The sequence below is a fragment of the Acanthochromis polyacanthus genome, chromosome 8 (genome assembly GCF_021347895.1).
Source record: "Acanthochromis polyacanthus isolate Apoly-LR-REF ecotype Palm Island chromosome 8, KAUST_Apoly_ChrSc, whole genome shotgun sequence".
NCBI classification, from domain to species: domain Eukaryota; kingdom Metazoa; phylum Chordata; class Actinopteri; family Pomacentridae; genus Acanthochromis; species Acanthochromis polyacanthus.
Window position 1 is genome coordinate 28,623,416 of NC_067120.1, and position 13,794 is coordinate 28,637,209.

At 39.4% G+C, this 13,794-nt stretch overlaps 1 protein-coding gene across 2 annotated transcripts; it reads right to left on the bottom strand.

Annotated features, from left to right (window-relative positions):
* Positions 1-362: 362 nt before the first annotated feature.
* ska1 (spindle and kinetochore associated complex subunit 1) lies at positions 363-12,226 on the bottom strand. Of its 2 annotated transcripts, none has more exons than XM_022215654.2 (7): positions 12,145-12,226; positions 6,016-6,101; positions 5,790-5,905; positions 5,407-5,501; positions 4,363-4,494; positions 2,371-2,540; positions 363-842 (listed from the first exon to the last, which is right to left on the bottom strand). In XM_022215654.2, exons 2-7 carry the CDS (start codon positions 6,095-6,097, stop codon positions 694-696), a joined length of 744 nt encoding a protein of 247 aa, XP_022071346.2. In that variant the 5' UTR covers positions 6,098-6,101; positions 12,145-12,226; the 3' UTR covers positions 363-693. The 2 variants fall into 2 exon arrangements, with proteins under 2 accessions (XP_022071346.2, XP_051807894.1); XM_051951934.1 differs by having other exon boundaries at positions 4,363-4,497.
* Between the last annotated feature and the right edge of the window lie 1,568 nt (positions 12,227-13,794).

Genomic DNA, 13,794 nt, shown 5'->3' on the forward strand with positions numbered 1-13,794 from the left:
GTTGTGGCAGAAAGTATAATGGCTATCAATAAGGAGTTTTTGCAATGGCTTCATTTATGAAAGCCCCAAATTGTACAAACATACCTTGTTTCATGCTTTAATCCACATTTTTTATTTACTCAGATATGTTGTAAATGAAGCTTCCATACCTCAGTGTATTCCCAGTTTAAGTAAAGCCTGAATCAATGATCACCTGGACAGTAACAGGTCCAGCAACATGCAATTGCAAAACCATTTGGGAAACGCAATATTTCACAGTGGCATACTATGTCTCAAAAGGAATATAATGTAATTTAAGTGTAATGAAGCTTTTGGATAATTATAATTACATTATCAACAATGTAATACAAAACAGAAACAAATTACTTTATTTAGAATTTTATTGTAGTTTTATAGTACACCAAAACATACATACATTTGCCAGACTAAGTGCACAAGTAGGTGGCAAATCAAAGCATATTCAAACATAAATCTGACAAGTGGGTAGTCAATATAACTCATTTTACTAATCAAATCATAAGTACAGTGTGACAGTGTACACAATGTAGTCTTCCAAATATTTGACAGCTGTCTCACACTGTTGTCACAACAATTTTGCAGAAAATATACACATTTAGAAATATGTTGGCTTACTATGTGAACACAATGAAGAAACAAAGAAGCTAAAGGAAAACTTAATTCATCTGTTTTTTTTCACACTAGCATATAGCGGGTGAGCCCTCCCCCTCGGAGCTCCCGCAGGCGCTGACAGTGTCGCAGCATGTTCAGAATCCCTTGAAATCGTTTATCCACCTTTGTCTGGGTAAATTCACGAATGTCCTCCTCCACAACAAAATGCTGACCTGTAAGACATTTTAACACAACAGTGTAGAGTCTTCTTCTTTGTCCTCAAGCTTATCACCAGCAGTCTTCTGTAGGAAACTGAGTATTTGTTTTAGATTGTCATTAGAGTGGTGCCCAAACGCCAAAAGAAAAACAATACAGGGAAAATAATTTAAATTCTACTGTATGATTTTTTTAGGATGACTGAAGATGGCTTGAAATCTTTCTCAAGTCATCAAAATTAGCATGTTTTAGTTTTACTTGCATGTTCAATAGATATTTAATTTTCTGAACTCCAAACACTGTCACATTTGTCCTCACTGTAGGCCCAGTTTTAACTGCAACATGAAGTCATTTTCCAAAATGCTAACAGGTGTGACCAGTATTTAGTATTTACATTTTCCCAGCCTTAGCACTTTTACACTACTCTGCACATCAGGTCAAAAAAGATTTCAATATGCTGAATGTACCATCCTGAACTACTTGCTTCTGTGTATACCATTTTGAACCATGCTGCATTTCTTTTAGTGATCAAGTACGTTTTGTTTTGCTCCCAAGCTCTCTCTTTGCTTTATGTGAACACAGCCTGTAGTTCACCTTAAAAGTCATTGAATTTTTGTTACAACTGCTGGACATGGCTCAATCACTAATGGAGGAACTCAGAATCTTTTTTGTATCTACAGGACCTAGTACAAACAGTATATTTTTGCTTTTGACCTTTTAAAAGTCCCATATGGTTTTGTAGTTGTTATAAACTTGGCAGTGTCAAGTAAAAGCTATTAAGATATGAAGAGGTTGACAGCCCTTTTAGACATCCACTCCATTATGTTAATCTGACAGTAGCTGAACATGTCAGTTTCTTGTCTGAATGTGTACTGTTGTTATTTTACTGTAAATGTCAAGCTGTTGCCCTGTTAAGCTATAGACATCTACTTCTGACATTCCTCAGGTCCCCCAAAAGGAATTGAACACCTAACTAACCAGTAGTTAAGCTGAAACTGTGACCAACAGCTCTGGCTACCAATCACAGTTTCACACAGGCAACGTCGTGTTCTTCCTGAAATGGGGCAAGAACAGCACCAGCTCATTTGTTTTAAGTGCAAAATTTCCAGTTTAGCCCTGAAATGGTGAAATGAACCCTCGTTGTGGTATTTAGAGCTGAAAAACTGAAAGACCCATTGTGGTGACGAGTGAGACTTTGATTAACTTGCTGAAAAGAGAGACAATATGGGAGCCTTAATTCTAATATTTGATTAATTTTGGTAATGGAACCACATATCACACATGATTACTTCACAAAACATCAAAGTGTTGTGCATTCCATGAATCTTTCTGTTGTTTTCACAGATACAGTTCCGATTAGCAGTGGAATTCTGTAGTCTGTGGGATTTCATGCATCGTGATTGACTGATTGGACTACTAAGTTTTCCAAATAAAGTTCACTAAACATTGTCTTATTAAATGAGTTGCGTACTGGTCATTCTCTGTGATATATATTATTCACAAACAAGTACAAATGTCTTAAATTAAGTTTTGACTGCAGGATACCTTTTGTGTCCTTGGTCTCCTGGTCCTTAAAGCGCTGGTGCAGCTTGCGTGCATGATTATTCAGAGTTTTCACTGACTGATGGAGGATCTTGTACTTGGCTGTTACAGCAGCATTTATGCTGTGTACTGCAGCATTAAGCTGGTCATATGATACACGTCCTTTCATGTACCTGAGGGACACACACACCAGAACATTAAGGTTTCATCTAATGATAATGGATGGATGGATGGATGGATGGATGGATGGATGGATGGATGGATGGATGGATGGATGGATGGATGGATGGATGGATGGATGGATGGATGGATGGATGGATGGATGGATGGATGGATGGATGGATGGATGGATGGATGGATGGATGGATGGATGGATGGATGGATGGATGGATGACACTTGAACCTGAAATGGAAATCTAACTGCTGCTAAGAATTCTTGGATCTTTCCCAGAATATATTCATCCTCTAAACAGCATTGTAATCCTGTGAAGTTAGGAACCTCTGGTACAGTCTCAGAAGAGTAAAATATGCCCATCACAACTTCCCTTGACCACATGATTACAACAGATGTCCTGTCAAAAACTTTGATTTCTGTTTTAAAAAAACAAGCTTTTACACATAATATCTGCTTGAATTTAGAGCTTAAACAAGATTCATTGTCAGACAAGATCTAAAATTCCTGGTATAGACACGCGTATTCTTGTTACTTTTTTGTTATTTTAATTACTCTCGTTATTGATGCCCTTGTTGAATCTAGTAGATGATCTTATAGCACTTTTTGTCACATTGAGTATGTGTCCAGAACATCATCATACACCGTGTCCCAAAAGTTCATTCTGGCCATTGGACAACATTTTTGATTGTCACAAAAATGGGTTCCACCTGGTCAATCAGGGACTGTTTGGTCGTTTGTCTCGTCAAACTGTCATATCCCAGGATAAAAATTTCTTGCTTGATTAAACCTTATTACACTCACAACCAAGTTTTGGAAGTGTTCTTACTAGGGCCAAGAGTAAGGGTGGAAAAACTACTCTTTCAGAGTCTGAGATTCATGCACAGGCCATTGCTCTTCGACATGAAGGAAAAACTCGTCAGCAGGTAGATCAGAACCTTCGCAGAAGTATCTGTTGGATGCAGAAGTGGTGGCAAAGGTACAACAAAGGAGAATCCTTCAAAGACTAGCCTCGTTCAGGATGTCCATCAGACCTAACTACAAGAACCAAGGATCTGATAAGAAAGGTCAACGGTAAAAGATACCAGTCATGCTGGTGACTCAGTCAGAGGCTGAAAAGTCATGGAAAAGATGTTTCTAAGCCCACTGTGCACCGCTGTTTAACAGAAACAATGGCGCTGAAAGCTTACAAAAGGCAACGCACCCCACGACTCACCAAACTGCGAAAGGAAAAGAGACTGGCTTTCACAAAGAAGTTCATAACTCTGCCTTGGGGGAACTGAATTTTCTCTAATGGATGCCCTCTCGTGTCTGAGCAGTGACATTCATTGGCCATAGTATGGTTTAATGGGCTATGTTCACTTCAGCTCTCTCAGAGCTCTACAAAATCACTCAATAGAGCCCTGTACTCCTCCCTCCTGTCCATCTCTAATATGCTGTTATTCCTTTATTCTGAGCATCTACCTGACTTTCTGCGTAAGGAGGAACGGCCACCAAACTCGCCTGACCTCAACCCAATTGAGATTTATGGAGGAATCCTGAGCAGTCGCATCTATACCAGTCCACCACCGACCACATTGAAACAGGTCAACTCGAGGGCTGTGTGGGAGTGGAGGAAGATAGAACTATCCACGCTCAAGAACTTCATACATTCCACGCCTGAAAGACTGAAAGCTGTGATCAAAGTGAAAGAAGGAAATACTGGCTATTGAATACATTGATTGTATCGCATATTCAGTCTTCGAGATTTATTTTTCTTGGGAGAAAAAACTTTTAGGACATGGTGTATGTCATGTAGAATATCACTGTGGGACGATACTTACTGAGGGATGCCCTCAAACTCTGACATAGTGATGAACTCCATCTCTCTGACAAAGATTTTTTTGGTTGTTTTAACATTTTCTGCTTGGGGTTGAATATCTGCTGCTTCATTGTGGTTCATTCCAGGTTCCCTTCTACTGAAAGAAAAGAGATCAGTCAGTCTTTCAGAGGAGGAGGGCTGTTGTCTATGAGCAAAATATTACATGGTCAGATACTGTACCTGCATAGTCAAAACAAAAACAAGAAATAAGCCAGGGAGGACCTGTGAAGGCAGCTTGTACTCTTTGACAGGGAGAATAAGTTTTAATAAACAATAAAATGCAGATCCACTAGTTACTTCTGTTTTTGGCCCATTTCGAAAGAGTTAATGAGCTTCAATTGGAGATGGAAACACTTTATTTTTAATAACAAGCTGTTTATTCTGAATAAGAAGCTGACATTGAAAAAATAATTGCAACTTCTCCAATTAGAAACTTTTTCTGAAGGCTTCTCTCCATTTCTCACTAGTAGACGGACAAAGTTTTGTTTTGATAGTTAGCAAAAACTGATCATGTTAATCTTTCCTGCTTTTTCTAAACCCCTACTGCAACACAGATCAGGAACTTAGAGCTACGCAGCCACAGATGCCTGTAGAGAGGTGCAGGGAGGTAGACCCTATCTGGCCTTCCTATCTGGTAGCCGTTTTCTATTTTTGAACATGCTATATAAATTAACTTACAATAATAAGTTAGAAATCATCTTAAAGGTAGAGGGCATGTCTGCCTCCTCAACCCAAACTGTGAGCAGAGGTCAACTCAGTGTGTGATGTTGACATTAAATTTAAACTGACATCAAAGTGAGGGTCTTTATTGCTGTGATTAATTCCTTCAACATATTCCAAATTGCATATGCACTCCTATTATTGTCCAGTTTGTTCATATTGTCTAACTATTCCAAGGGTTTTCTAAGTTTATGTTTCATATTATATTCATTTTTATTTTTGTACAGCATGCCCAGTATTCAGTTTGAAAACATCAATCAAACAAAGCATCCCCTGGTGTTCTCACCTGACTGTGTCCATCTTCCTGGGAAGGTGTGGAGGTATGTTGTCCTTCATGTGCTGCAAATCCTCCAGATCCTTCTGCGAGAGCACCTCAAGTTCCTTGAACCAAACAAAAGGGTCTCGTCAGTGAGACATAAGATAATACATTTGGCACATTCCATTCACTAGATGTTTCACTCATGATGACTACTTTATATCTAACACATCCAAATAGGTTCATACTTAAAAAGAATGCTGAGCAATACTGGAGAGAAAAACTCCAGGCGATGAAACCAAACTAACTATTGGCGGTGACTGATTTGATTTGGTATACAAATAGAATATAATGCAAAGCAGCTGTGTGAAGTGCTGATTTTTTTGCAAACAATACAAATCACAGGTCTCTACCTTCAGATGCTCAAGTTGCTCTTTCTGTTGGTCAACACATTTTTCAAATTCCTCCAGAAGTCTCTCGAGTGCAAAGAGTTCCTGTCCAAGTTTCTTAATCTTATTCTGAGGCAATTCTAAACATGGAGAAGGAGAAAGGAACACGCTATTTTAGCTTTGTGTAATAACAAAACGGCAGAAAACAACGTGTTACCAATCTGGTATCAAATAAATTACTGTATCATACCAATAACTGACAGATCCAGCATACATTGTAAGGATGATATTTTGTCATGAATATGTTGGCTGACGTCCTCCAGTTCATTCATTTTCCTGAAACAATGACACATTTAAATCATTAAATGAATTAATTGACAATTGTATACTAGGAAATTTATGGACCAAACTAAACTAGATAAACTTTGGTCGAACAGAACTAAATATATGCTTAATATGTCAGGTTAGATATACAAATGTATGTACAAATACAAGCAACACTAATGAAAATGGATCATTCATAAAACCAAACTGTTAAATAAAAAAAATAAAAACCAGTATGAATGTTTTCAAAAGGCTCTTCAATTATGGCAAAAATACTAATCCCAATTATTTTTGGTAGATATTTAGATCACAGGTATTCAACAAGACTGCTGACTGATTTTGGAAACATTGTGCAACTACTGAACATTTTTTGAACAAAAAACAACTTATTAACAGTGGCTTTCCACTTCCAACTGACCCCAGCCCTGTGAGGAAAGGCTTGACTTGGTGCCTGTCTGAGATCCACTGGCTGTATGTTGCATGTCTTGTCGTGTAAAGTGCGTAGTTCAGCCTTGAGACAGTATTTTTTTTTTCCACACAGGGACACTGTCTTGCTTAGTCGTGATTTTCTCCGTGCTTGCACTGTTTTGAATCTCAGAATTAATTCTCTGTATTTTTCTCTCTGATCCCATAGAGCTTCTATAACATTCCAGTCTGGACTCTGAGCAGGTCAGTTCATTACTGTCATTGTTGTATCTTAATTTTCCCCCTTTTTCTTTAACCCTAACCCTTACTTTCACAAAGAATTACATAACTCTTACTCCAAAAGACTGGGAGAACTGGATTTTCTCTGATGAATGCCCTGTCTACTTATTGCCGACACACAACAGCCAAGACGACCGTATCGACACGGAAGATTGTGAAAAAGTACCATCTTTTAAGCAGTGAAATTCAGAGCCCATATTATGGTTTGGGGGGGCTATGTCAGCTTCAGGTCTGTCAGGACTGCACATTGTGCCTCAGAGTACCACTGTTAATGCACCATAATATACCAACAACATTCTAGAAAAGGTATTACTTCCAGGTTTGGCCTGGAGGAAAAAAATTGGGCACTGTGACTGAACAGAAAATGTGTAACAGATGTTTGGAATTGGTATTTATGTAGATGGTGCCCCTGCTCATCCTGTCTGTATGACTCAGCAATGGTGTTTTGAGCATCTACCTGGCTTTCTGCATAAGGAGGAATGGCCACCAAACTCCTCTGACCTCAACCCATTTGAGAACTGTTGGGGAATCCTAAACAGCTGCATCTATACCAGTCTACCAACGACCGCCATGAAACAGCTCAACTCTAGTGGAGGAAAATAGAACCATCCAGACTCAAGAGCCTCGTACATTCCATGCCTGAAAGACTGAAAGCCATGATCAGTAAAATAAGGAAATACTGGTTATTGAATAAATTGATTATAATTCATATTCAGCCTTTCACCTTTGTTTTTCTGGGGAGAACAAACTTTTGAGACATGGTGTACAGGTGATCTGCGATGTCTGTCCATTGGTTTACATGAATTCTCATGTAAATCAGCATCAGATCAGTTTGGGACTGTACATAAACAAGGAAATCAAACTTGTCCCTCTCAAACTACCTAAATAAAGAGAAAATACGGATAAAAAAGGCAAATACAACAGTAAGTAATACAGAAAAAGTGCTTTTATAAATGATCAGTCAGATGTTTAGACTGTCAGGGCTGAAACTTCTGTACAGATGTTATTTTAACAATCCTCACATCCTTTAGCAGAAATTTTGGAATTGTTAAATACTTCCATCCAGTGCCAACAATATATGTGGCTAAAGAGAGACATTAATCCATCCATTCTCTATACACCGCTTTATCCTCACAAGGGTCGCAGGGGGTGCTGGAGCCTATCCCAGCTGACTCGGGCGAAGGCAGGGGACACCCTGGACAGGTCACCAGTCTGTGGCAGGGCTACATATACAGACGAACAATCACACTCACATTCACACCTACGGGCAATTTAGAGTAATCAATTAACCTCAGCATGTTTTTGGACTGTGGGAGGAAGCCGGAGTGCCCGGAGAAAACCCACGCATGCACAGGGAGAACATGCAGACTCCATGCAGAAAGATCCCAGGCTCAGGCCGGGACTCGAACTAGGGACCTTTTTGCTGCAAGGCGAAAGTGCTAACCACTAGGCACTGTGCAGCCCTTGTTAAATACTTGAAGAATGAAATCAGTCCAGTGTTTATATACTAGAACTACATGCTGTCTGCAGTTTATGATGTGTGACCTGAATGTGTTTAGCTTCTCTGTAAAGTAAAATCTCTGTAAATCAACAAAAATGAAATGTATCTATCAAACATCATATTGTTGAGGCAACATCTAAACCACACATCAAACTCAAAGTGGAACAACTGTATTTGGCCCACGAGATAATATTTTCTGTTTATCAGAAATGAACTATTGGTATATAGTATATGCAACATCACTCATACTACAATTCCCATATTGCACCGCAATTGTTAGTACGTTGTCACGTCAATCAAGGCCAGCAAGCGCCAGCTCCCACCACCTTTCCTTTGACCTATTCATCATAAACAGAATAAAGCTAACCTGTAAAAGTAATCTGTCACTTTACGGAAAGCAAAGGGAGAAACACCACAGAGCTCCAGGATAAAAAGCGTCACTGTGAGATGGCGTTCCTATGTGACATAACAAACCACCTCAATATGCAAAGGATCTGCAGGGTGTGAAGGACGCAAACGTACGGTTGCATTTCATCTGTGAAATGATGCCCCAGCTTGGCCTATAAACTGCTCGAATGCTCTGCATGCTTGGTAGCACATAGCTACCTTTACCGAGCAACATTTCTTTGTGATGACGATGAACAAAACATCACACAGAAGTTGGCTTGCTGATACACACTTTCATTCTATCCTGAGAATTTCCACAGCTCAGAATAAGACCCCAAACACGATGAACTTGTAACCATGAAAAGATGCCAAGCATCCAACACGGGCATAACATGCTTCAATGGGGCCTATATGTTTTCTTTTTGCAGTTTTCCCTTATAATCACTAGAATACAGGCTGTTCATAGCTATTTGTTTGAAATATATGCACATTTTCAACAGGTTGATCAGCAAAAATATTCTCCTTTTGTTTGTCGATGTTGGTGCTGAAAAACAGAGTGGTTTCAGATTTTAATTGAAGAAAATGCTATTTATATTTTGTCTGTTTTAACTGCAATATAACATTTTCATTGTAACTGACTTAGTAAAAAACTACTGATAGAGAGGAAGCCAAAAAAAACCCGAATGCCACTAATGTGTCATTCATTTGAAATCTGACCTCTCCTTTGTTTATTTATTATACAAACTATAATTATATAAGACGTATTGGAAGAAGTTAAGTTCATATTTCTGTATGAATAATTTTACAAAATATGTCCTAAAAATATGGTCCATTTGCATCAGTTTTTCAATAATTATTGACCCAGTTTTTAATTCAGGTCTCCTATGTGATTGAGTTTGACACCCCTGATCTAAACCCATCAGCTGTGAGATCAGGTGTGAGCCAGATGTTTCCCATCATGCCCTGAGGCTGTACAGCTGCTGGAGAGTAACCTCTTATCTTCTTTTACCTCATCTTTGATTCCATTCCTCCACTTCTCTCCTCTTAGTCCCTCTCAACAGAGATTCGAGCTGAGGAATCACACAACCTCAACCTCCGAGTGTCAGTTTAAAGAGACAAGGTTACACATGGCCCAGGTGCATCACATGTCTGTTGTCTTGTTATAACCTACCAGTAGGGCTGGGCGATATGACGATAGATATCGTCTGGATGATAGAAAATGTCTATCGTTTTATGTGAAGACACGCTTTACGGCAGTATTTTACATCACCGACTTGCCTTACGGCAAGCCACGGCACGAAGCAGTGTTGCCAACTTAGCAACTTTCTCGCTAAATCTAGCGACTTTCCAAAGCGTCCTAGCGACTTTTTTTGTCAAAAGCGACTAGCGACAAATCTAGCAACTTTTTCTGCCGTTTTTGAGATTCTGACAGGAAAACTCGGATCATTCTGCAGTTACTGTTTTCAACGAGCAGCAGGTGTTGCTGTGAGCTTTTCCCCCTCCCAAAGCACAGGCTGTCAGTCCAGTAACCCCGCAGCAGTCCCAGTGTCTGATTAGAGGACACATCACTCCGCGGCCAGACAGCAGATGAATCGCACATGCGCAAAGTCACTACAGATCTCATCCAGGCAGGATATAAATGAAAATGTTTCTTCACTGTCAGACTAAAATAAACCACAGCATTTAGCCTCTAGTACAAAAACATATTTTGGGTGTTTTATACTCACTTTTTGGTCTCTTCCACAACGTTATTCCTCTCTCCTACAACGTTGATTACAATTGCATGCAAACTGGGAAATATGCAAATAAGGCGATGGCGTCATTTAGCGACTTCTAGCGACTTTTAGGACAGCCAACAGCTACTTTCCTTACTGAGGAGTTGGAAACACTGGCACGCGGCTAAAACATAAACAGCTATGGAGGAAGATGGTGGACTCCTGACTCAGAAGAATAATCTAAACAACAAGATGACGAACAACCAGCTCAAACTCACGAGCTTGTACCTAAAAGAGGGGGAACTTCTGTCATATGGTGGTGGTTTGGATTTAAAAAGACCGACAAGGATCAGACTACCGTACTTTGTAAGGTATGCCGCTGCCCGGTCCCAACAACAGACTCGAACACGAGTAACTGTTTTTGTTTATGCTATATCGTGATGTATATCATATCGGGATATAAAATTTTGGTCATATCGCCCAGCCCTACCTACCAGTGTTCACAGTAACTTACAGAATACACTACCGCTCAAATGTTTGGTTTCACTTGGAAATGTCCTTATTTTTGGAAAAAGAAGCAGTTTTTTTCAATGAAGATAATGTTAAATGAATCAGAAATCCAGTCTTGACATTGTTATTCTGGTAAATGACTATTCTGGCTGGAAACGGCTGATTTTTAATGGATATCTACATGGGGTACTGCGGCCCATTTCCAACAACCATCACTCCTGTGTTCTAATGGTACATTGTGTTAGCTAATGGTGTTGAAAGGCTAATTGATGATTAGAAAATCCTTATGCTATTATGTTAGCACATGGATAAAAGTGTGAGTTTTTATGGAAAAAATGAAATTGCCTGGGTGCCCCCAAACTTTTGAATGGTTGTGTATATTTTACTTATAATTTAAGTCACAGCACGGTAGAATATGACGAGAATGTAGAGATGTCATCCATTTTTATTTAACACACGTGTACAGTGTGAAGTATAACATAGTGTGAAGTATAACATATTAATCCTGAACATCATAGACACAACTCCGGCTTCCTCCCACAGTCCAAAAATATGCTGAGGTTAATTGATGACTCTAAATTGCCCGTAGGTGTGAATGTGAGTGTGATTGTTTGTCTGTATATGTAGCCCTGTGACAGACTGGCGACCTGTCCAGGGTGTCCCCTGCCTTCGCCCGAGTCAGCTGGGATAGGCTCCAGAACCCCCTGCGACCCTAATGAGGATAAAGCGGAGTATGGATGGATGGATGGATGGATCATAGACACACATCTGTCCGTCCTGTTCACATGCTTTGTTTTTTCCAGCTGTGTGTCACTTTGCGGAAAAAAGTAAAATGAGGACACCGTCAGGATCCACCTTCACTCAGAGCTCCTAACCCTCATCCTGGATATGCTTTTCAAGAAAGTGCACATCTTTTGTTACGATGCCCCAAGAGCAATTTACGAGTCACGGGTCGAAGGACCGAATATCAAGGAGTCGAGGAACCTTAAATTAAATGAAATTAGCCTGTCTCCAAAAACTGCACCGGTCTTGATCTCACGATATTATTTATTTGGACAGAAAGCTATCCCGCATGCATTTTGCATCGAATCTGAGCTGGTCTGACACATCTCGAACGAGCGGAGCGACAGATTCGTTGAACGCGGCTATTGTGGCCTATTTAAAAATAGGGACGGCTTTCTCACTCGCCTGTTTGAGTATTTCTGTAACCGTAAAGGTTCAACCGGAGGTCACTTACTGAGAGTCTCCGTTCGGTCGTTCCTTCTGTTAGGCTGCTTCCCGCTTTACTTCTTCAAATGATACTCCAACCACTGCAGACGTCGCGACACGTCAAGAGCAGCGCAGGCGCAGTATTATTGCTGCCTTCAAAGACTGTAGGAAACATCACAATTTACAATGTTCAGCGGCCCAGTTCCGGTGACGCCGCCCGCTACTGCCAGCATTCTTTGTGGTTGTCAGTGGAATCTAAGAAGTCTGATTGTATTGATTGTCTGATTGTCTATGAGAAGACGAGTTTCTGACCTGAGTCACAAGTTTCAAGACTTTTTGATTTCATTTAGTAAATTCTGGTCCCATTTAAAATAAAACAGACGATAAAGCAAGGTATGTGTCAGGGCAGGGGTGTCAAAGTGATCTCAGTTCAGGGGCCACATATGGCCCAACATGATCCAAAGTGGGCCGGATCAGTAAAATCACAGCATACTAACCTATAAATAATCACAATTCCAAATATTTCCCTTTGTTTTCGCGTAAGAAAGTACATTATGAAAATGTTCACAGTTCATGAACTATCTTTTTGCAAAACATTATGAAGAAACTGGAATTTCTTTTTTAAAAGAAGTGCAATTTCACCAATGTTATGCCTCAGTTTATCATTTACACATTAAAACTTACAGATCACAGTGTATCTACAATGGCAAAAAACATTTATTCACAGGGAGCTGGAGATGAAGAATCAAGTATTATATTTTATTATCAAAACAGCTTGTCAAGGTCTAGAAATTCTTTAAAATTTACATTCATTTCCACATCTGTGTAGTAATCCTGAAAACTACACCACACAAGCTAAAGTGGTAGCTATAAAGAAAAAGATTACATTATCCCCCTGCCTTGTAAATGTATTACAGTTTTTCTCAGTCACTTTGGTACATTTCTCAAATCATCCTCGACATTTACAAAACATTAAGTACATTTCTCAAAACAATTCATAGAAATAGAAAAAAAACACCATGTATTACATGCAAAAACCAGTCTCTTGCTCAAAATCCTTAGTTCATGTCTCAAAAGTAAATATCTGTGTCAGTGAACATGTCAGTGCCAGCAGAATGAAAAGTCCTTGTGTCATTGTGTGTGGATAACACAGTCAAATTGCTTAGTCATGTTGTCATTATAACAGTGTACTGTGGAGAGATGTTCTGATGTAAACTATGGCTAAAGTTTTGATGACAATTATTGTAAATTGTAAGTTACACCTTTGTGTATGTGGGAGATAGATTGCAAGAGACTGGACAAGATTCACATTTACGCTTTTACTGTTTGTATTTGAATCTGTTTGCAGACCATGTCATTGTGATAAAGAAAGGAAAACAGCACTGCATAACCCAAAGAAAAAAACAAAAAAACAAAAGTAGAAATGTGAACATAGAACAATCTCCTTAGGGAAAACTGTACATGCAGTGGTGTCGGAATTACAGTGCAGTCTTCCTACACCTCCTGACATTTCTGTCTGTTGGGCCACAAATGCTCATCCTCATCAAGAATATCTTCTCTTGCATCTTTGAGCGATTTCAGAAAATTCTAACCCTTCACACATTTCCTTTCATTAGAGAAAATCAATATTCACCTGGGAGCAATTTACCAATTCAGGACAGACTTAGAAAAGTCTTAC